Here is a 25,185-nt window from a genome sequence, read left to right as displayed (position 1 = left end):
TTTTGCAGGTTTTTTGGTTGGGCTTTTTTCAGCTTTTGTTTCAAATCAATGAAAATACATTACTTGGCTGTATTTTTCTTGTTTCATAGCTATCATTCATCTCTCTACTGCAAAAAATTGAAAATACAACTTCCACATGGAATTCATAACTAGACACAAGCAGTAGTTGCAAAAATACCGGCTTTTTTGAATGGATGGTTTTTCCCCAAGTGTTAACTTCATATTTCAGTAGGCTTATTAAATGTATCTACGTAGTCTGTAATTACTCACACAACTAGAGTACTTTTGTAGACTTCTCCAAATGTTACTTGACCGCCCTGACAGAAATTGTTAATTTGTCAACATAGCTCTTGAGCAGCAGCAGAGAGTAGCCAACTTTACTACAGGTCTCTCTAATAGGAGAAAAACCCTGTGGTGAAAAATTTACATTCTTGTTTATAACATGCCGTCCTGCAGTCTGAATCCAAAGCATAGCACTTTCTCAATTATCTCTTTGCTTCAGTAGTTTAGTAGTTTAAAGCGGGTTTTATTGAATTATTCAACTACTCTCTTTTATTTTATTGAAAATTTAAGCTTTCTTTTTCAGCGCGAAAAGTGTTTAGGTGATTAAAAATAAAAAATTAAGGTCATTCTACAGGTCATCAACTTCCAAGCCCTAGTGACGACTAAGCTATATTTCCTATCTGGTGTCTGCCCCTGTCACGTGGTATCTGCCTGCTTCAATTGAGATAGCTATCTGAAATTTAAGGGTGGTTGGGAATCGGTCTTTCGACCCTTGTCACACAAGTTGAGAACTTTACCACTACACCACAAACACCACTAGCACTCAATATACAGTGTGAAAAATTATAGTCCAATATTTTGGTCTTTTAATTTAACAACTTCTCGTATCCGTATATCTCAAATGACGCAAAATGAAATTGTAAATTCCCAGCTCAAATAGTGAGGTATCTTCCTCCCTCCCTTTCTGTCAGTCAATATGCATGTATATTTTAACTTTTCCCATTTGTGAGATCGGAAAGAGTTGTGCTTGGCCGCTCTTCTTTCTCTAACATTTGTCAGTATTTCGAACTTCTGAAGAAAGGAACGTACTACTTGCACATCCATCACTTTTCACATAACTAACGGTGAATACAAGTACGATACTTTGTTTTAAAATTAAATGTTAAGTGCAACTGACGTCTGTGGTGTAATGGTAACGTGCTCGTCTTGTGCGACAGGGGTCATAAGATCGATTCCCAATCACAACAGAAACTTTTTCAGAAGGTGAGAAGCGTTTCACGAAATATTTCTTCAGATTCATGGAAATGACGTTGGTTTCTTCCAAGAGTTGAAAACTTGAATTTCAGACAGCTATCTCAATTGAAGCAGGCAGATACCACGTGACAGGTGCAGAAAGGTGTTTAGTCATTACTAAGGCTCGGAAGATGATGACCTTAAAAATATTTTTAAAAATCACCTAAATACTTTTCACACCGAAAATGAAAGCTTGATTTTTCAATGAAATAAAAGAGAGTAGTTGAATATTTTTTTTTAAAACCTGCTTTTGGTGGTTTAAACTACTAAACTACTGAAACAAAGAGATAATTGAGCTTTCTCTATTTTAATTTCCAAGTTACATAACATGCATCGCAACTTTCTTTTCCTGTATAAATCATTCACCTCCTTTGAGAATGGATCTTCTACAATACAGTAGACGGCCAGCAACTGAAAATACAGTTGTGTTTGGCGTATATAAGATTTACATTATTCTTAATATTGTGACTAATTTTACCTTAAGTCCTCCTTCGTGGCCGTGTGGTCCAAGGCGCTATGCTTTGGATTGTGACTGCGGGATGGCATAACAAAAAAAGGAGAAAAATACTGAAAATGACAAAAATACCAAAAAAGGACCTAAATACAAAAAAAATATATATATATATCCCGTTCTATCTGAAGAGAAGAGGTCTGATATCATGTTTAGAACTGATTTGAGAACTCGAAGAAAAATGATTCATCATCAACTTCCGAGACCTGGTTAGCACATTCATTGTAAATACTTTCTGTTTAAATATCACAACAATTTAGGTATTTTTCAATTCAAATGGATGAAAGTTCCTATTGCTTTTTAAAGAATAATAGAAAGAATTACTTAGAATGAATGGTAATAATAATCAAGGATATGTTATGTAAATTAGTTAAAAATAATTGCAGACTTTTCACATGTATCATGGCTAGATTGAGTGTAAAGTTAGTGCTTTCAAATAAATCTCGTCTCTGAAAAGTATGCTGCTTTCAAATAAATCTCGTCTCTGAGAAGTATACTTTAGTGCCAGAGCAAATATGTTGAGCTGCTGGAAACATTTGTCGAATTAAACACAAAATTATTTTTTGTGAACATTCTGAAACAAAATTATTCAACTCAATTACTAAACTCTATACTCAATGTATTTCAACAACATACTTACTACTACTACTACTACTACCAAAAAAAAACCTTTGGAGAGTTTAGAGTTTGAACCCGCGACCCTTAATTCCTAGGGAAGAAAAAGAGATCTATGACATGAGTACTTTACCGATACTCTACAATGTCACTTGTAGCAAATGCCTTCAAACATGTTGATGATTACTCAAGCTGCCACTTTTCTATGCGACGAAAAGATTTTCGCTGCAAATTGCGAGAATTATTAATTTTCGCTCATTGCACAGTACTCTGCAAGGTGTTCTTATATTTGATTTTTATAAACAATTCGTAATTACGCCATTTTGTGTTCATACTTAAGAGCGATTTCCTCCATGTGGACCACTAGCAAGTGCAGTGTTTCTAACCTTGCAACAGTTTCTCTGATTCCAATTTTTACATGCCGAATGGCAAGTATTCTGTAAAATTATTTCTCATACTTAAACTTTTGGTTCTTTTCTCTATTTACATGTAGGTTTAATATAGTTTCTGACTTCATGTTATAAACAAGAATGTAAATCTTTCACCACAGGGTTTTTCTCCTAGTAGAGAGACCTGTTGTAAAGTTGGCTACTCTCTGCTGCTGCTCAAGAGCTTTGTTGCCAAATTAACGATTTCTGGACTTAGAAATCTTTCAGGGCAGTCAGGTAACATTTGGAGAAGTATACATATTTTGTAAATAGAATCTAATAAAATGATATATTTTTCATTGTTTGAATTTAACATGTGACCATGCACATGAAGCCAAAAAAGAAGAAAGAGATGAAGAATGAAACACTGTCGTAGTGCAAGGTGGCCTTAAAATGAGGCAGACACTGAAATAGATTGGGCACAAATGGTAAAAAAAAATTCATTACAAAATTGCCTTTTTCGCAGTAAAATTTTATTTAAAAGTCCACTTTATGAACCTTAACCACTATGCCTCGATTGGGGATTGAAGTTGGAAACCCTTGAATACTAGGTGACATCATTATTTTATACCATCAGGGAGGTTCATTCTTTTACATATGTCTGGCCATTTTCCAACAGTACTCTGAATTGTAAGTTACTTTGGAATCTAGATAACTCTTGTAGAAGCATACTGATCTTAAGTATTAAATGGGGACTATATATGCATGTAGCTCTGCATACATACAATGAATGTTAAAGTTTTAAATTGTCTTGAAACATATAAAAGTTTAATGTTAACATTTGCTTCATTTTTTGTAACATCAACGGCAACTCACCTGGTCGATAGCCCAAGAGAATCTTTTCATAAACGGCACAAGTTTGTGAAAGTGAAAGTTTGTTTTAAGTTCAATTTATGCTCAGATAGTCTAAACAGGATTGGGCCTACAGTTTTAAAATGGAATCCAAATCTTTATGCAATATGTCTCCACTGAGGACCAAACCTGGTACTCGTACATTACAAGATAACAAGGTTACCACTATGCCATTGGGTAGACACACATAAATTACATATGAAAAAACAAATTAGTAGCTACAGGGTATCCAATAAGTCAAGCAACCGAGATTTTGACTGCATGTAACTTTTGTACATAAATCTTAGATTGGGTATTATTTTTGGCCATGTGGATATTTTTTAAAAATAAAGTATAAAATCGTGCTGTTCATGAAAGTTCAGTTTGTGGAAAAGTAGTAACGTGTAAAATAGAATGCTGCAGCAAGGGCTATTTGCTCAAGTGTATAATCGTTTGCACAGGCAAAACAAGTGGTATATGCTTGAAGACCAGTAGTTTACGTATAACTTTAATTTGTCTGTGGTAGTGGGTCCTCAAATATGGATCATGAAGTGAAAGACATAGTGAATAATCATCTCCATGTTTCACTCGCTCTCGGCCCCTGATTTTAGCTTATAAAAATCAAATATTGGTCATAATGTAATGAAACACCCTGTAGTTTAGTCTATCTTAACAATTGAAAAAGTAAAGTGCTCCCCTGTGCTTTGCACTACGCTATGAAGGCGTATAGGGTGGGTGGAGTTATGGCCCCACACTTCCTTGATCACAGCGGTGGGATGCACCTGGCTGTCTTTACCCCCCAGAGTTTCCTCCAGGTAGCCATTTTATACAAAGCTGCCTGGATGCTGGAGCTGCTTGCACAGGTGGAAAAACCAGTTCTTCCCTGCCGGGGATCGAAATCGGATCTCTCGCATGGAAGTCAGATGCCGTAACAACCGAGCTACCGTGGCTCTTTACCAATACATAGCGATATAGAGGGCTCGAAAAATTTTCTTCAGAGCCAGGCACCAGCTATGAAAATTATGCGTCAGGAAAAAAGACAATGGCTAATGAAAATACAAATATATCATGTGCATGTAGGTATACATATTTATAGCTTTAAATTGCAATTTAAAAGGTACAAACTTACCTTTGTGTTGAGAGGCTATCCACTGACATAATAACTAGTTTCTTGAAGAAATATTCCCAATTTATCCTATTTTTTTGTTGGGCACACATGGAGTCACACTGATATATTCACAGCACATAGTGTAAAAATATTGATCCCAACTGTATGTCATTCGCAATTTCACTATTTACATGTAAAAAAATATTGATCCTAACTGTATGTCATTTGCAATTTTACTATTTACAAAGAGTCACAGATCACATGACAATCAAGTGGATTCACCAATCTCACAATTGTGAACCCCCCTTTCTACACAACGGCAATGTGCCCCTTGTGGCCTTGCACATGCCTTGTGGTTTTGGCACTAAAATACCAATCATCTACTGATTTTGTGGAATCAGAATCCTGCAAGAATGGACCATTCAAGTTGATAAACATCAAATTATTGAGGCTGTCTGACCCCATTGATGACCTCAAATTGTTCTTGATTATGTTCATTAAGGAGAAGCCCCTCTCACATCAAACACTAGACACAGGTAGCACTGATACAACGCAAAGCAATTTGCCCAAAATTGGGAATCTATCATTGTTTGACACAACCTTACTTAAAAGATCACTTAGCTTCATTCCTTTGGCAAGCACTTTGAATTCATACCATTCATTCAAAATATTACGCTTTATTGTCTCGAAATCCACGTTGGTTCTTGAAATGCTGAGTCAGTGTTTCTATTTCCTTCACCCCAAAATTCTCAAGGTCCTCCCCTACTGGCCAGGTGATCAAACACTCTGGTGCACATTTCAATGCTGCTATCACTCTTTAGGAACCTTTCCTCTAGATATCTTACACCAAGACATCCTTGTCAGCTTGAATAGAAGAACTAGTGCTTTTTGTTGAACCCTGTAGCTGCACACCATCAAAGTTCCCTTGCAGAGATGTATTGTTAAGAAACTGCTGCTTGTAGATACCTGGAACTTCTCTTAATGATGCCAGAGCTGTTACTGTACATTTTACGTTATACTGCACAGTGCTAATAAACAAATCTTGCCTTTGGAACAGAAGAGAGAGATTTTTAATAATGATCAGGTAATCAAGTAGGAAATGTGTCGTGTGAACAAATCTGAAATCTTTTGGTTTTCTCAGAAGTCCCTTTGCAACTGTAGAACCAATGGCCTTCTCTGAATTACAAATGTCTTCCAGATGAATGACGACTAGGGGCATGCATATTTCGTTTTTGACGAAAAAACGAAATGTGAGAAAACACATTGTAGTGTTAATTTTTCATGTTTTGGAAAGGTGTGAGATGCATTTTGTGACCATGTTTTGTCACGAAATAATGCGAAATGAACTGCAAAAAGGGAAATTAACTCTTAAACACGAAATTTAGGGTTTATTCACCGACGCGACACCTTCTGAGGTCAGAATTATCCTGAGAGTTATGCAATTCCTGGAAAATTGATTAATTCTGATGTTAATATTGGAGAAGCAAAAATGGACTCCGTTACACAGAAATAAACTTAATACTCTGATAACCACATAAATGTGCTATTAGAAGTGAAATGTTAATTCACTGGAATAAGTGTAGTTTTTTAATCAAATTTAGGATTATATTCACAATTTTAAAACCAAAATGTCTTTTTATATACCACTTTTCATCCAATTTTTCACCCCTATAACACCGATATTTTATTTTATTTACTGCTTTTGAACCTGAAATTGACTCCGTTTTTGTACCGAAATTTTGCTTTTTTATTTACCAAAAATATGTGCCTCTAATGACGACACATTTCCAATATTTTACCAAAGCAGTTAATGTACCAACTTTGCTGGCAATCCATCTCACAGCATAAAGATACTGAATTTTCAGAATCTGCCTCCCTAGTACATCAGATACAGCCCGTAACTGATGAATTTTCTTTGGAGAGCACTGGTAAAACTTGTATAAACTTTTAAGTACACCATCTACCGCGCATCCATTTCGATCTTCAGCCGAGAGATCGGGAGAAGCATGCCGGGGGGCGCTGACGGTGATGCCGACATTTGCGGCCTGTAATGTCTGCTTATTTTTATGGACATATTCAGACATTTATATAAATATTGCAAGACGAGCACTAACCTGTGTTATAAGAGTTGTTTAAACTGATATCCACCAAGTGCCAAGTGTGTAGACTTTCGGGGAGAATACATTGAATAGCCTGAAACTTTCGTGCCTGTAGCTAAAGTCGTTCTGGGTCGCTCCCTCGTAACGTGAACCTTGCAGCTGGCATTCCAATCCTCTCACTGACAGAACACACATACACACTGCAATAACACAAGCAAGTAACAGCAAGTAACCAATAATAACACTCTTGCGCACAGTACAAAATTAACACGCTCTTGGTTTACATCTGCTCGCCACTATATTCACAGCTCTGTCGTGAAGGAACAAAAAACTCGAGCTCGGAGATTTCGGATTGCAAGGAAGCTCACGAACACCATTGACTTTTAACGGTTTCGTCTACAGTGTAATCTTGATACAGTGTTGCACATTCGAAACCTCCAAACTATCCCCATCGACACAAAACTCTTTCAATTATATAAACTTAAGCAGGACGTTACTGGTCAAAACTACGATTAAAATGTTTTATTATCTGTGGCTCTTAACATGGTTTCTAAAGCGTATTTTTTTGTGTATATAAGATCAGAACTTGGATGAATTACAGACGATAAATTATACCACAGGTTAATGCTCGTTTTGCAATATTTATATAAATGTCTGCATATGTCCATAAAAATAAGCGGGCATTACAGGCCACAAATGTCGGCATCTCCACCAGCGCCGCCTGCCACGCTTCTCCCGATCTCTTGGCTGAAGATCGAAATGGACGCACTGTATATCATCAATGCATTTTACATTTCTTACTGCACTTAGCACACTCAATTGTAGCCTGTTAGCAATACAGTGAATATTAAGCCTCGGCTGGATGTTTCTCTCAACAGCTGAAAACTGCTTCTCGTTCTGTTGACAAAATCTCCTAACATATGCCTCCAATTTCGGTGATACTCTGCAAGGCTTTTCTAGAAGGATACACGAAGGGATGTATTGAATAAAAAATCGAATTGGGATTCTAGTTTAGCGTACAAAAAATTGGAAATGCAGCATTAATTGGATGTGAAAGCAGGTTTAAATGGGGCGTTTGAAGAATTTTAAACCATCTTACGGTTTAGGTTCAACATTGTGCATCTTAGTGTCGTGAATTTAGATAGATAATTCCAAGCGTTTGCACAATATCTTCAACAGAAATTACATAATTTTATTACAAAAAATACAAGTATTTAGTTCCCACGCCTTCTAGAAGTTCGAGGATTTTCCGCTTATGGCGCTGCTGTCGCTTATGGGCAAGCAACCCTCTGAATGTGTATTCTCCCATCTGCGGCACCGGTCATGTGCCGCTCGGAGCGGAGGAGGGGGGGGGGGTTAAACACCGCAATTTGCAAACTTATCTTGCTTTGACATCTGGTTTATGTTTTGTCCGCGCAAAGACCTTGGAAACTCAGGGAAGTGCATCCATTCCTTCAGTGGGTGGCTACGTTCAAAATACAAGACAGACAGTCTTGCAAGTCGAGGAAGTGAATCGCCATCACTTAGTTTACACAAATTACGTCGGTTTACAAGTCTGATCCAAAACAAGAAAGCCAGTTACTTCGTTGACTTACTCTGTGATGCTCTCCGATTTTTTTTACATATCTAGGTTATGCATCATAATGGGAATTGAAGAAAATGTAGGATGGAAGAGAGTGGTTCAGAGATTCCCATTTTCGCATTTTGACTTTTTTTTACCTAATACAATTATATTACTTATACTAAATCTTTTGCGGCGCGGTGAGACCCAAGAACTGATTTATTTTAATTTATTGAAGCTCAAAGTAAATAATAGAATAAAAATTTAAATTAACATTCATCATATTATTATTATTATGATCATCACGCGTATTATTATTATTATTATGAAACGTATAAAGCGCAAAATTTAATAGGACGACAATGCTCTGTCTGAGTTTGGTGTGAAGTAACAACATTTTAATAAATTTATTTCCAAACCATGAATTTCATCTGAAATTAATGCTCCCCGATCGCATAGTGGTAACGTCATCACCTTGTAATCAAGAGTTCCCAGGTTAGGGTCCCACTTTAAACTGTAGGTCCAATCCCAATTAGCCTATCTGTGCATAACATAGGACTTAATACAAAAATTAATGTAATATTATGTAAAAATTGACAATTTTGACTGACGTGTCGGCGTTAAATGAACCTAAAAATTAAAATACAAATTATACAAAAATAACAGAAAATTTACGAAGGGGAAAATTAAAGTTACTGGTTTGAAGATGTAGAGGCTGGGGAAAATGAGACAGGAGACACTTTCCTGGAATCCCCTTCAATTTGAACAGTGACTTGACATTGGTAACATTAACTAAGGAAGCATTCATTCATTAACTGACATTCGAGCCTATTGGACTTATGACTTTGCGGTGCATCACAGTCAGAAATCTGGTGAAATCTTAATATTTAGTTTCAAGTGGGATCCAAACCACTCCTTCGGGAGCGGCGTTCCTTCAACGGCTATTGAACCCGGGGCCCTCTGATTACAAGTAGGCCCTCCTTGGTAATGGTGTATAATATTTGAATACAATTGAATTGTATTCCTTTTCCAGCAGTTTAGCGAGTAAAATTTTAAAATTTCGTTTACACTCGAAACTAGGGCGACTTTTTTTTTCGCCTCATTTGAGCTGGAATGAGACTTGGGAGAGTCTAGAACTTGTAATACAGAAAACTCAATTTTATTTATAACTCTTTTATCTCTCTCTGTGTGTAAAACCATAGTATCTTTTTCACGATTAGGTCTTGTTCCATTTTCCCTCCTGCGTTCTTTGCTCTCTCTCCCTGGCTCTTCAGATATAGAGCATCCTTCATTTCTTGCCCTTCTCTTTCTCTCTCTCCCTCCACTTGCTCGTTCTCTATTTCGTTTTCTACCTTTTGTTTCTGTTTCTCATTCTCTCTTTCTATAGATTTCTCTGTATGCCTCTCTTTTTGTTTCTCTTCCTTCCTTTATCTCTTTATCGTTCTGTACTGTTTCTTTTCTTTGTTCCTATTCTCACTCCATCGTGAGAAATGTTTATCTTCATTTCTCTCAATCCACCCCTCCCTCTGTTATTATAGTATGTTTTGGTTGGTTTTCCACTTCCTTTTCTTCTCTTTCAGTCTGTTTTGCCTCTTTATTTCCACTGGAGGCACATGGCACAGTGGTTCGGATCCCACTTTAAACTGTAGGTCCACTCCCGATTAGCCTTTCTGTGCATAAAGTTGACATAAAACCACAAATCAATCAATCAATCTTTATTTTCACTTTCATTCTCTATCCTTTGGTTTTTAAGCATCACGCTCCAGCCTGCTTTAGCCTTCCCCCGCCCCTAGAAGTGTCGTCCTCCACTGGTACCTATTTATTTGAGAATGAGTGAACCCCAGAGCCGTTTTATGCAGAGAGAAGGCCGCAAAAATCCGACCTTACAAAACACGCCCAGGAATCTAATCTTAGTCTCCTGCAGGCCAGTGAGACGCCCAGCCGACTTTACAAAGGGAAAACTTCCCTGTTATTGTCCTTCAATACTTTCTTTTTTTCAAATCAACTTTAATCTCTATTTTCTCATTCGAAAAAGAATAGTTTCGGAGAATTAGAGATTAGAAAAAGGAATTCACCTTGGCTTTTCTGTCACTTTTGAGGCGAGGACTATTTAGGGGAGGGAGATCCAGAGGGCACTGGCATGCATACGCAGAGGGGGTGCTGAAGGATCTACAGCCCCCCCCGAAATTTTTAGAAAATAAAATATTCAAATGAAGGTAGTAATAAAGTCGAAAAAACTCAAAATGGCCCCCAATAACAATTTTTGTGTTTGAATTACTTTTAAAACGAAGGTTTAAAATTTTGAGCTCATACCAAATGAAAATAAAACACCAACACTGAAATTGATTTACGGCAATGTATTCTATCATTTAACCAAATATTTAATGTCCCTCTGTTCAGTAAAGGTTAGATTCATGGCACGGAACCCGCATTCACATTCAGTTGTAGATATTGGTACAATTTCAATTGAATTCACATAATACTTGAGTGAGGTGAAAATGTGTTTTGGCTGACATGACATGTTTCCATAAAACACACGTTCTTAATCATCTAAATGCCATGTGTGTGCATTTAATAGGACTATATTAAAAAATAAACCTGTCTTCAAAGCGGCCATTCATACTGTGCAACGAAGATTGAAAACAATGCTTTCAAACGTATGGTTTTCCTAGATCGGGGACCACCTCGACTTATTTTTATAAAACACAACAAAATACTACAGATCTCAACAAGCTCTCGAAGAAGATTAAATGACCAAGCAACTCAACATACGTCAGATACACCGCCCAGTTTTAGTGTTCGATACAAGAATACTTGTGAATCACCAGAAGTCTGAAAAAATACCGAATACATGGCATTTAAAAGAGACAGTCAGGGGTGCCAATTTAAAAAAAAAAACACTGGGTGGGCTCAAAAATTTGAATTCACAAATCACATAAATTATTGGGTGGACTCGGGTCCCACAGACCCGTATAAATTGGTGTCACTGTACACAGTCACCATAAATTACATAACGAGATTTTTTTGTATGTAGCTATGGTGTGGTAAACTTAAATGAATCCAAATGGAAAACCATAAGTACGATATAGTTTACAAGTGGGTTCAAAATAATGATCCCAGGTTGAGATGTGTCACTCATAACTAGAAATTTGATGTTTCAAAACAAGACGGGGGGCAGCCGCTGTTACCGCAGGTAACACCAAAATATAAAGAATTGAAGAACCTGTCTTAAAATATTATTACGTACATAAACTGCTAATATTGTCGTAAAGTAAACATTGCAGACTGACATTTTTTCTGACACCGGCAAAAGCGAAGAGGAGGACTGATCCGGTATCCTCCTCAGGCAACATGAGGAAAGGGCTCTGAGCCCACGCAAGGAAGACTTTCCGTCGCGGCAAAGACTGTTACGGCGGGAGGAGGAGGCGGGTTATTGCCATGACTGTTTAGCCGCCGCAGTTGCCGGTGATCCTTACCGGATACAGATCAGTGTTGCCATATTCAATTGACAGAAAAGAGCTAAGTCGCCTAATCGGGTCTATCTTACTCTGAAGGTGTCCAGTCACACTGGGGAACGATGGCGCAGTGGTAGCGTTGCAGCCTTATAATCAAGGGATTCCGGGTTCGATACCCGGTGGAGGCACAAGTGGTTCGGATCCAAATTTTAAACTGTCCCGATTAGCATTACTGTGCATGAAGTGGACTTAAATTGCCAAATCAAAATTTTAAAAAATCAAATCACACTGGGGGAAAAGCAAACTACCAAGTGATATTTTGTATTTACTCTAAATATCAGCAATTACGAAAGTCCTCTTTGTCCTTCGACATCATGGGCGAGAAGGAGAGGAGAGGGATGGGTATGATCAAGGGGTCCGCTGTCCTTCTAAAAATGTCAACCTAAAATTCTATATTTCACACATATAATATTATTTCGGTTACAGAAATTTCTGATAATTGTTGAAAGGTCCAATTGAGATTGACATACGTTGTCGCAGGAATTAAATAATTTCGGATTGAAGCAATGTTCTTGAGATGGTAGAACTGTTTTTTGGTGAAAACATTACTTACAAGCATAATTTCCCGATTGTTATCTTAGCACGCTCTGAAGTGTCAGGTGTCCCAGGTTCGAATCCTAAGCAAGAAATGGTTATTCAATGTTCGTTGTTATTATTTTACTTACATAATTATAAAAATTAATAATTACATACACAAATAAATAATAATTTTATTTCAATAATTCACCATGCATCCTCATCGTCACGATTATCCTATAAAGCGAAAGCCTTAAAGGTAGCAAAGGACGTAAAATATACGAAATAGTAGTGGTGTCAGAAATGAGATTTCAGTGGATTTAGCGAAACATGGGAGTGGGAGTAGTTAGGAAACAGATGAAGACTACATCACTCTACATACGTCTTATTTGAAACGAAAAGTTTCGCGATTTGGGCAAATCTGGTTTCAAATGAACTAAGATGGCACCAGTAGTAGAACTGCACTTCTTGCAGGTTCCGAAGGAAATATTGGGGAAGCGCCGATGCTAAAAGGGGAAGGGGCAAGAAGGGTGCTTCACGTGTTACAAAAGTAAACAACGGTTTGTGGGAGGGACTGTGCAGTGCGAGTTTTGTGAGTGGTGTCTTTCGTCTTTATGTTGTTTTCGGGCATTGTCAATTAATTAATGGAGCTTGCTTCGAGTTCCGAGGTGGCGGGTTCATCCTATCTGAACAGTGTGTGTAATCGTGCGATAGAAGATATTTTGAAGCAATCTTCTGGTTCGTTCTTTTGCAGAAAAAATCGAAATTGTGGTGAAAGGGAGGCCAAAGCCTATTTTGAACGATTTAAAAACCAACTCGTCTGCTGGATATGACCGACATTTCAATGTTTCGTGGTATAACGACTATCCATGGTTATGTGGATGTGCGCAGTTGTCGAAACTCTTTTTTTGGCCATGTACTCAATTTTCGGGTGAAAAAAAAAAACGTGTGGAATAACATGGACCATGACCATGACGCACCCAAAAATTCAAATTCAAATGAAAGACTTCACTTTATGACAGCATCATAGAACTTTTTTGATTTGATTTGATTGATTTTGCTTTCCTTGTGCCACTTTTGGCTAATTTGCGAAGATGGGGATGAGTGATGATATGATGAAATTGATGAATTGCAGACGTACCAGATTAATATTATATGAACTACTTGGAAGACATTGGGGGGGGGGCATGAGGTGGGGAGGCGCCCAAGTCTCCCTTAAATGTCCTACTGATAACCGGTAACACTTTTAAAAATCCCACGCCACGCCACTGACGGGGGAAAATCCTTCCTATTGTCCCTTCAAATGTCACCCTGCATTAAAATTATTAGAAATTCGCTACTTTCAAATGACAAAACTCTGATTTTCCGTTTTATATATATATATATATATATATATATATATATATATATATATATATATATATATATAAGGGGAGAGAGAGCAGAAGTAATAAACTCTCCCCTCACTTCCTCATCTCCCTTCTCTCCCCCTCAACCGCTCCTTTATTTCTCTTCCCTCGCCTCGAAAAGGGGGTGCGAAAGAAAATGAGACGAGACGCCATCTCTTTTTACACACACCCCTCCCCATCGGAAAAAGGATCAAGATAGGAAAAAGTATATATATATATATATATATATATATATATATATATATATATATAATATTGAGGACGAATTTTGTACCTTACAGATGAAAAATGTTCCTGCGCCACTGTTTATGCACGATCCAAGTTCACAAGTTCAGCCCCCCAAAACAAAATATATAGGAAAATATAATTATAATCTCTAATTCATCGTACACAAGTACTGAAATTAAATAATAAAAATATACGTTTTTAGTACTTGTTGTATAATCGAAGGTTATTTATTTCTGCCGAACTTATTGGAAGGCAACGATTATATTGGGAACATACGGTTGTTAAGGCCAGTGTCAAAGAAGATTTATGGAACTAACCAAGAAATTTACTTTTCGTCTACTGGATCCAACCTTCTTTTTTGTTATTCAATAAATATTCGATCCTTGATCTATTTGACATTTATTTCCCCATTTCATTTTTTTGCGATATTAACTACACCTAAATAAAGAATACGTTTTGTTATATCCCTGTTTCTACACCGTCTTTTTGCCTATTCAAGTAATAATAATAATAATACATTAATTTACATATTTAATTAATGTCATTAATCTAATGTGAATACTTTAATTTAATCATTTATATTATTACTAATATTATTTCTGAGACTTGGTTCGGACACCCCCCCCCCCCCCCCGAAATATATTTCTTGATACGTACCTGCTTTTGACTAATCTTGATTGATTGATTTGTTGTTTTAAGTCCACTTTATGCACAGGAAGGCTAATCGAGACTGGACCTACAGTTTAAAGTGGGATCCGAACCACTGTGCCATGTGCCTACAACGGGTATCGAACAGACTAATATTGAGTAATAGAGATCCCGAGTTCGGGGGTTATGTACAGAATGGTATTTTAACGGGAAGGGGAAGTGCTCCATCTACTTGCTAACATTTGGTTATTGTGGGGAGACTATATATGTACAATTTATAATATATCGATGCTTCAAGAGTAGTTGCAGGAAATTTTGCAAATACCTCACTCTTTACGTGCATCTATCCATTTTGGACACTTATCAATATCACCAACTATTAGAGCACAGCTAATCATAATTGTGAACTGATAGCAAAACGTTTGTTTGTTAAACTTGTTTTAAGACCAATTATATTCACAGAAAGGCAAATCGGGACTGGACGTATAGTTTAAAGTGGGATCCGAGCCACTCAGTGGCGTAGCGCAGATATTTGGGCCCACCTGCAAGTAAAATATTGAGGGGCCCCATTAGTGCCAAAAAAAAATATGATGCCAGAGTGGGACGGAAGTACAATAGTTAGCTGCCCTCCCCCCTTCGTTGTACAAGAAATTAACTTTTACCTCAAATATTATGCCTTCCCATTTTTTTGTTATCGACTTATATCACTGTAGTACTTTCTTGAAACTAAATCAGGATGGGCTGAATCTCTGAAAAATAACTGGAAGAAGAATCTGGAAATATTTTCTCTACTTCAACGCAGCGACACAGCCAGGAATCACTTTTGGAGGAGGGGGAAGCTTCCAGCTGCCAAATATTTTGTTCGTGATGCTTTGTATTTTTGCTTGAAATATTTTTTATGAAGTTACATATATTACACAGATATTAAAAAATACTGTTTTGGTGGAATTGTAAAAAAATAGTAAACACTCCTCTTTCGGACTTTGAGGTGAATGTGCCTTCAGCCCCTGGTTCCTCCAGGCCAAGATTCAACGTAAGAGTCGCTCATATTAGCCTTCTAATACTGAGTGAGTAGCCCTAATATACTCAAGCAACAAACTTATCCTTCAGTAATGGGGGTTGAACCGGACATCTAGATTGTCGGTAGTAACCTATCACAAGGTAAATTTCCATCTGCTACGAAGAAATAACTGCGGACTCTAGTCTTTGAGTGATAGATAATAAAGCTGCGAAGGAACTCTATTCACTGAAAATTTATCACTCAATGAAATGCAGCTTCGAAGGACTGAGCCCATCCCAAAATAAAATAAGGTTGCCACAGGTTAGTAGACCTCAACATCATTATTCATAATTTTAACGCTGCCATTCTTTTTTCGATAGACCAGTGATCATACTTTCTTAAAGACTTTTTCATGAAACAAGAACCTTTTTATTAATAGACCATCAGTGCTCGAATTTGCATAATCATTCTCCTTCATCTACTTCATTATCTTCAAGTTGCTCCACACAAGGATCCTTCCTTCTATCCCCAACGCGAACAAGGAAATTTGCAGCTAGGAATTTTCCTTTCGAACACTGCAGATAACAAAATCGTAACACATTAGAAAATAAGAACTAGTTCGACAGAAATGTCCACAAAATGCCAAATTGTAAGAAATATGAACTTACAAAATTACACAAAATAATGGTCACATTCAACTCATAAGTTGTATACCCTGCGTGGCAGAGGATGGAATAATGGTCTTTACAGCAAAGGGATAATTTACTATGGGTCCCACCTTTAACTGAGGTTTTCAGCCCCTTTGAAGTAAAACAAGTGTAGACAATGTGGGAAATTCATTTCAGCTCTTATTTCAATATGAAAAGAATTGGGCCCCTCCTTGAAAATATTTGGTGGGAAGTTACATTTTAAATATCACGTGTAAAACTAAAAGGTTACGAATTAACAATTTTGATGTTTGTTGTAAAATAAGGATCGACTGGTTGAGCAACTGAATATTTCTACTGGATTCCTAACTGTAGACAATTGACACGCTACACTACGTTTATGACAAACTGCGTAGATACAAAGGTATGAGATGAGGGATATTTTCCTATCGATTGACATCTGCGAGCAAGTAAGTTAATTCTGCATTTCGGAGGGGGGCCCATATGACAAGTTACCGGGGCCCCTCTGGCTGAGATAATACGTCACTGCTTGTTATCGCAGACGTCGTATATGATGTTACTGGGAACCAGATTTCTGTTTCGTAAATCTATTTTTTTTATAAGCGACACTATCTGTGGAATTTCTGCGATTATATAAAAAAATGAAGAGCACATTGTGGGGCCCCTACACCTCGCCCCTTCGTATTTTACTACATAATCTATGTTAGTTGGCCATTTTACTGTAACTTAATGAATGTACCGACGGAAACAAAAAGAAACATGCAGCTTCACAGTGCATAGGCTGGTGATCTCAAAGGACGATGTGTAAGCTTTTTTTCAACTAAGGAAAGGAAAACAGTTATTCTTCAGGGTTCCGGAACATCTGTCAATGGCCAGTGGGTACGACCATTCCATTCTCCCCCTCCCTGCAAGATCGTAAAAGCAGCGAGGTAACGATGGTAAGAATATGGGAGGGTTTGTGGCTGGGAAGAAGGAGAATTTCTTGAAAGCGACGTCAGCGCCTCCCTCGTGTTCCCTTGGTACTGTTGTTAGAACGGAACTAACGACACCCTAGAAATTTGGTTTTCTTTCAACATCCAGCCGAGGCTTAATAACATGATTCAACTTTTTCCAAATTTTCTCTACAAATTAATTTTTTGTTCCAATCATAGAGGCTGCACCATCAGTTCCAATACCAATTAAGTGGTTTGAATTCAACCAGTGTGACAACCCATGCCTCTTCAATTCACTTTCAATTGTTTGTAAGTAACCCTCAGCAGTAACATTTTCAAGAAGAGCAACTGATAGAAACACTTCCTTCACCCCACTGTCCTTTATGTAGCGTACATAAAGTACCACTTCCTCAACAGAGGATTTATCTGTCGATGTATCCAACATTATACGTAACATACTTTTGTTCTTGCAATTCGCTGATTAATTCTTTTCTAAGTACTCTAGCAATATGGGACACAAATTCGGCACACAGCTTGTCATTTCTGTACTCACTTTTTATTTCAACACCTAGTTTGTCTGATAATGTTATCAAGCCTTCAAAATCTGAGAACGGCTTGTTATTTTTTGCCACATAGTAGGCTACAGTGAAAACACTTGAGATGTGCAAACATGTTTTCGTCCATCTTCTTCACACATGCTGCCAAAGGGGCTGATTACGGTGAAGTTCCTGCCCTGTTTGTAGCAACGCATCTTTTATGGAGAAATGATTGTTCGTGGTTCTTGAAAGTTTCCAGCTTGAACGAACCAGTAAACCCTTTTACAACTTTTGAAGTTCCGTCTGCTATGGCGGGAAATGAAGCACATATTTCACATCTAGCAACACCAACACTGGGATCAAATTTTGAGCCACTTTAGTTTGTTGCATCATTCTTCCTTAAATTTCCGGCCTCTGGAAACTGCTTCCGTCGCAAGAGAAGTGTTATTCGACTCCAATATTGCAGCCACTGCCTCACATTGTTCCCATGAAGTACACACACTCAATTCTTTCTTTTTCGAAGAACTGCAAAAAAAAATGTAAGCCGAGACTCCTTCGAGCTCTGCGGTTTTTCATTTGTTGCTGCACGTTTCATAATGTATTCAAACACCACTAAAAGTTGCAATGGTTTGTCCTAAAGTGCAAAAACAAAACCCAAAGAATTTCACATCTGCACTGAACTTCGCATTCATATGCTTTTGGGTAAGAACATGGTAAAGCACAACACAAGGACCCTTGCTCATCAACACGGAGACAGGTCAGGCCTTAAAAATTTTTGGGATACGATGAACAGATGGCCACACTTCGAGGCACTCCCTCCCCCAGCACTATCCACCAGTTCTTTAAGTTGAGTGGCAATAGCGGCCATGTTACGCAATTTTCTTTTAGATAAAATGTTCAGTGAAGATTGGCTTGTCATTAGTTTCGAATATTTGTGTGCTTTCGTGTGAATACACTTTATAGAAAACATTAAAATATGCATAAAGAAAGTTTTGTAGCCCCTTCCTCCTCCCCTGCATTTGCATGAATTTGACACTGCTTCCCCCAAAATGTTTAAAACTAAAAGTTAATTATCAATTAACGTAAGAGTAAAATGTGATTGCCCGACTTCACCCACCCGCTTAAATGTAAGCAGCCTTCTACATGAGAGTTCTATTATAATACACTGCTGTTTGTGAAAATTGCAACACCGAGAAGGATGCATGTGATTGAAATTAAATTTATACCACAGATTAGGTACATGCCAATACACAAATTATTGATTAGGATTACAGAACTGTACATTATCTCTGACCTTGAGAATTCAGTATGGTGTGAAGCTCCACGTGCTGCAAAAAGAGGGCCTGGATATGTTCCTGGGGAATCTCCTTCCACGCAGTTTGTATGTGAGTCCACAAAGCATCAACAGTGGTTGTTGGAGGACCGTGACGAACAAGTTGCCGACCAACCATATCCAAGAAATGTTCGATGGGCGACATGTCAGGCGAACGTGCAGGCCAGGGAAGCAGTGGTACACGTCGTTCTTTGAAGACTGCTTGCACATTCCTCGCCACATGTGGCCGGGCATTGTCCTGCTAAAATATGGCATGTGGAGTGACCTGAAGGAGGGGCAGTACCTCTGACTCTAAAACCTCCCTCATGTAGTAGTTGCTGTTCAGATTGCCTTCAATACATAGGAAGCGAGATCGCATGCTGTATCCAATGACATCCCCAAACCATCACACTTGGCATTTGTGCACTATGCCGCTCAACAATGCAGGCTGCCAGATTGCGAGTCCCAGAAGCGGGACTCGTCCGAAAACACTACATTTTGCCACTCAGCATGCCAGCGACAGCATTCACGGGCCCATTGCAGTGTGAGGCGTTTGTGGTTTCTGGACAGTGGAAGCCGATGCAATGGCATGTGTGCCACCAGCCCAGCCTGCAGCAGACGGCATTGAACCGTCGACGCAGACAGGCCCACAGCCGTTGCAGTACTCCAGCATCGAGCCAACGCTGTGGACGAAGCTGTACGGTCCATTACAGCCATGCTGACAAGATGGCGGTCATCCCGTGCTGTGTTCACATCATGTGGTCCAGTACCTGCCTGTAGCTGCATACAACTCTCTTCTATCCACTGGTTCCACACATGCATCACTGTCGTACCAGCATGCCCTGTACAAGACGAAATGTCACGGTATGATAAACCCGCTTCCTGGAGACCAATCATTTTGCTCCATTCGAATTTACTCACATTCTGATATTGCACCCTTTGACATCAACGAGGCATACCGGCCCTTGCTTTCACGTTTCCACTTCGTTTGATGGCTCTTCACTAAATGAGCTAGGCGTAACACTGACCTTTCCGGTCACACAAGAGAGAGTGCTGCTGGGCCTACGTGTACGCCATCTCTCTGCAATACTAATCACTTATTGCTGGTACACTGTTCTACACATCCTCCGAGTTTGGATTCATTCGGGCCATTCTTTCTGGGCGTTGCAATTTTCACAAACAGCAGTGTATTAATCCACCTATCGCATTGTAGAAAGTAAAATTGTTCATGTAAAAATATGTAGCACAATATGTTGCATGTGGTGTGAGAGAATCGAGTAATAATAGTGATTGAATGATTTGGTTTATTTTACTTTGCTTTTCTACCACCTTCGGCTAATCGTGAAGATAAGGACGATTGATGATATGCAATTGATGAAGGGACACTTACAAAGAACATTCTTGATTCAAACCCAGGATCCTAGGTGTTGTGGTGAGGTGCGCTAACCACTCCACCACAGAGGTTGAAACAAGACATAAAAATCTAACAAATAAAATAATTATTGGATGGAATTAACGATGGGCCTAGAAATACATATAGTATTGCTAATATGAGTAATGTTGGAATTATATTTATTATTAATATTTTTACACTTAATTTAAATATTTCATTTGGTGTAAGACTACTAAAAGTTGATTTAAATGCATTAGTTGCACATTCTTCTGTGGCACATATGGTCTTGTACTAATAATGGTGATTACGAGATTAATGTAGACTTCCGTGGCGGAGTGGTTAGCATGCGCTATGATGTCAGGGACTCCAGGTTTGAATACCGGCCTGAGCATGGGTATTCTTCATGATTGTCCCTTCATCAATTGCATTTAATCATCAATCAACCTCTTCGTCTCAATTAGCCAAAGTGGCAGAAAAGGGACGTCAAATATAGAAATACAGTTAAAATGATTAATTAGGAATATTGTTGGAATATATCGATCTGCATGAATCTTTTTATATTCGTAAAAAAGGGCTCTTAAACATTTTCTTTGTCGATTTATGGTATGTGCTTCCAACTTTTGCCAAGATGGTATTTAATTTAATGCAATTTATTACATATCTCAGGTTTATCTCTATTTACCGTGACAAATTGAGCTTTTATTTCAATAATATTAAAACATTTGCAGTCCCTATTTATGTCACAGTAGCACGTGAAAAGAACAGAAAAGAGGGTTGCTTCGAGGGAGAGGGAGGAGGGAGTAACCTTGAGTGGGCCAATCAGAGAGCCTGCCACTTGGAAAAAACAACCCAAGATCAAACCGTGTTTGTTCTTGGTAACATCTCGCCAGCGAGGCTCCACTATGTTTTCTCCGCTCCATGTGTTTGAATTACCTGAAACTTGTCTCTGCGAGTTTCTGGCGATGGGCGACTTGTTCTGTGCTTCACTGTGTTTTTACAGTAAGAATAACCTCGATCAGGTCTGTGAACCCCCGATGTATTAATAGAACTCCAGTCTTGATCTTCAAGTGGTGCCACCTACTAGCAATTGTGCATACTATATGAAGCCGAGCATCACCGTATTCAGGACCACGTGAGCGAGAGAAAGTGGAAAAGGAGGGGGTGGGGGGCACAAAGAGTAAGAAATTGTTTGTGATTCTATGTAATTTGCACAATGTTGTAAAAAACATTTGCTATCTCACACTGTAATGCAATTTGAACTTAGAACCTTTCAAATTTCGTACATACAAATTTAAATTAAAAAAAAACTTCAATATTACAGCAAAACATCATAGTCATCAGGCTGAAATTTTCAGTCGCCATGGCAACCTGGTTTTTTCGAGCCCTGGTGATATATGAAAATGAAATAGATGATTATGGGTTGAAACTACCGGGGCATATTTTTACATATATATTTCTATGATATTTGATTCTATACACTCGAGCCAGAGAAAGTGGTCTCATGCAATACTCTAGTATAAGAATAAAAGTTTTTGTATAACAAGCTGTACTGGCAACATTGGTCATGTCAGAGGGCAGGCAGTATTAGGTGTGCCTGACATCTGGTTATGTTATTCAGACAAGGTCCACATGAAAGAAAAGATTTGAAATTTATCGTACAAAAGTTTTTCATTTAATAAATTTAAAATATTTTCTTTCATTTGTACATTGATTGAATAACATAGACTGTTGTCGCGTACACCTGATACTGCCCTGACGTGACCAATGTTGTCAGTATACCTTGTAATTAAAAAAGCATACTTTTTGTAATGAATATAATTAACCTTATAAATCGTCTGTAATGCGTAAAAAATATCATTCTCCTATCAATTCGGTAAATACCCACAGAGACCATCTATATACATTGAAAACTTTTTGCAAGCAACTCCATAGCTGTATTTTATCCATGTTCATTTTCACTTGGTACAATAACTTTTTTACACCTTAATAACTTCTCCTGCATACTGAATGTTCATGAACAGCACAATTTTCTAGTTTAACGTTTAAAAAAATATCTACATAGACAAAGTTAATACCCAGTTGAAGATTCATGTCCCTATAATTATTTGTACAAAAGCTATGTACGTTCAAAGTCTCTGTTGCTTGACTTTTTGGACATCCTGTTGAAGAAATGGCAAATATGTGTCTTTTGGTTGCTACACCATGTAAAATTATTTAGCTAATTGCAAACTATGACATAACGAACCTCTAAACTCTTAACTAACACTGCAATAAATGGGTTAGCTGCAATTGGTAAAAAGCCAAAATTTCCGGGTTTTTCTCCAAAAATGCTGGCCTTTTATCAAAAGAAACTGCCCATTCCAAAAAGCCAGCTTTTTTGCAACTCTATATCCCATAAACATGATTTCCTGCAAGTTTTTTTTTCTGTGCTTTTGCTTGGAGTATGATCCACTGCTACCTTCTACAAAACACGTTATGTGCTATAAAGTGACATGTCAAGTTTTTATGTGCTTATATTTTCCGTAATTATAATAATCTTGAATTTTTGTTTCCTTCCCATTTTTAATTTCCGTGTAGAAAATTGCTTCTGATCACAATCCCAATTTTATAGGGTTACATTAAGAAGATTAGGCAGCTTTTTGCTCTGAGCATTGTAATTATGCTTCTACATGCATACATTGTTAGTATTTAAACGTCTAGAGTAGGTTAGGATTTTTAGATTTGATTTATTTAGTATGTGTGTAGTTTTCCATCACCTGCTGCATGTCTCTACAACATTATCAACATGGAAATATACTTCTGGCAGTAGTAGTCAATGAATGTAAGAACAGTGTTCTACACTTGTAAGTCATAGCAATAAGTGGAGGACCGACTGACTTTACAGATCTATTGGTCTGACTTTCAAATGTTGGATGATTTGTATAACATGTGCAGGAGAATGAGACAAGCATATGTAAAACCAAAATTTTAACCTTTGAGAACATGACACTCGTGTCTGGTTAATCATGGAAATTATTAATTTATAACATATTGTTTCCAAAAAAAAAAAGGTTGCCCAAAGTTGAAATTTGTAACTGTTGAGATAATTTTTTCATGTCAAAAATTATTCTGTACACACCCGAGTGAAAATTCCGTGACAACTAAAACTTAACTAGCCTAACCTACTCATAATTTGTAAAAATGTTTAAACTTCTCACAAAGGCATCCAGCAACAAAAAAGAATTGAAACATTCTGATGGTGGAGTGTTGATGAATGCCCGTTTAAACTCAGAATTCCTTAGTTGATTTACTCCTGTGTGCATCTTTGTTAATATTAATGTTTCTTTAAGAAATTTTTTTGCCTTTCATTGCAGAATAAACAAACTAAGAGTCAGAAGAAAAGAGAACGAGAGATAGTTACTGGAAGCAAAATAAAGAAGCATGAATTGGAAGGAAGGTATTGTGGAAATATTTTGTATTCTTCCAATCCGGAAAGAAAGAGAGGAAAAAAGAGAGAAGTGCCGAAGAAGAAGGTGACTCCCCTGAAGGGAATTATTTTGCAGGAGAGAGCAAGGAAGAAAGCTCAAAGACAGGTGCAGTTTCTAGTGCATTGGGCAAATTCTTTGAATGTGAAGCCAGAAGAAGAAACTGAAAATGATGAAAATAAAGTTCCTAACGAATTGAAAAAAATTGAGGAAGTGGCCTTAGTTGAGGAGAACGCAAGTGATGGCAGTGACATCGAAAGTAAAGCCAAAGCTTTGATCCATACTAGAAAATTCAGAGAGTGAGTGCATTATTTTCTCCCATTGCATTTATTATATATTTTCTTTGTAGTACACAATAATAAGTTCAGAAAATTTGCTTTCATAAAGAAATAATTCATAATTACAATTGGAAAAATAGAAATATTAAAAAAAATCGCCATGTTTTTAAGTCTTTTCAGGTCTCTGTTTAGCATAAGCATATTTATAGGTTAAAATTATCATCCTTTGTGACAGGATGTTTAGAAGATTTTAGTACAATGCCAGGAGTCATAGGTTCACATTCTGAGTATGGAGTGGATGTATGTCTGTCTCAGTATCTATTTCATCTGTTTTATATTCAGGAATTGGCTTGTTTAAACTAATTTTTAAAAACTTTTTTTTAATTACCATTGAAGTGATTAAAAATTAAGGTAATCATTAGAAGATTAAAAGTGTTACTTTGGTACAGATTGAATAAGTTAAATTTGAAATAATATTATGAACGAACTGTAATATGCAATTTCCATGAATGGATGTGGCTTATCTAGTATTTGCAAAATGCCAAGTGTTGAAATTAAAGTGAGAATTGAGATGCTATTGAACGAGCAATTATTACATTAAAATGTTTTGCCACATGCAACAGTTTTGTGGTTTTACAAATCACTATATACAGGGTTGTTACGCATCTGGAAAACCTGGAAAATGGGGAAATGTCATGGAATTTTGCAGATTGTCTGGAATTTACATGCATTTTGGAGTCTGCATGTCAAAAGTTGCAAAATGAACAAGCGGTTCATTTCCACTTCTGGATTCGGTTCTTATGATTCCATTCCCAAAAACAATTCAGTTCAAAAACT

At 37.5% G+C, this 25,185-nt stretch overlaps 1 protein-coding gene across 1 annotated transcript in view; it reads left to right on the top strand.

The window, feature by feature from the left end:
• LOC146003621 (uncharacterized) overlaps nt 1–25,185 on the top strand; it is a 113,395-nt gene that overhangs the window by 16,221 nt on the left and 71,989 nt on the right. Inside the window, exon 4 of the mRNA XM_083141946.1 lies at nt 23,960–24,369. Coding sequence (XP_082998072.1) covers nt 23,960–24,369 — 410 coding nt within the window. The remainder of the gene's footprint in view (nt 1–23,959; nt 24,370–25,185) is intronic.

Source organism: Lepisma saccharinum, chromosome 1 (genome assembly GCF_977018435.1).
Source record: "Lepisma saccharinum chromosome 1, izLepSacc3.1, whole genome shotgun sequence".
NCBI classification, from domain to species: domain Eukaryota; kingdom Metazoa; phylum Arthropoda; class Insecta; order Zygentoma; family Lepismatidae; genus Lepisma; species Lepisma saccharinum.
The sequence above is the reverse complement of the archived record's forward strand: the minus strand, read 5'-3'. Positions and strand labels throughout refer to the sequence as shown.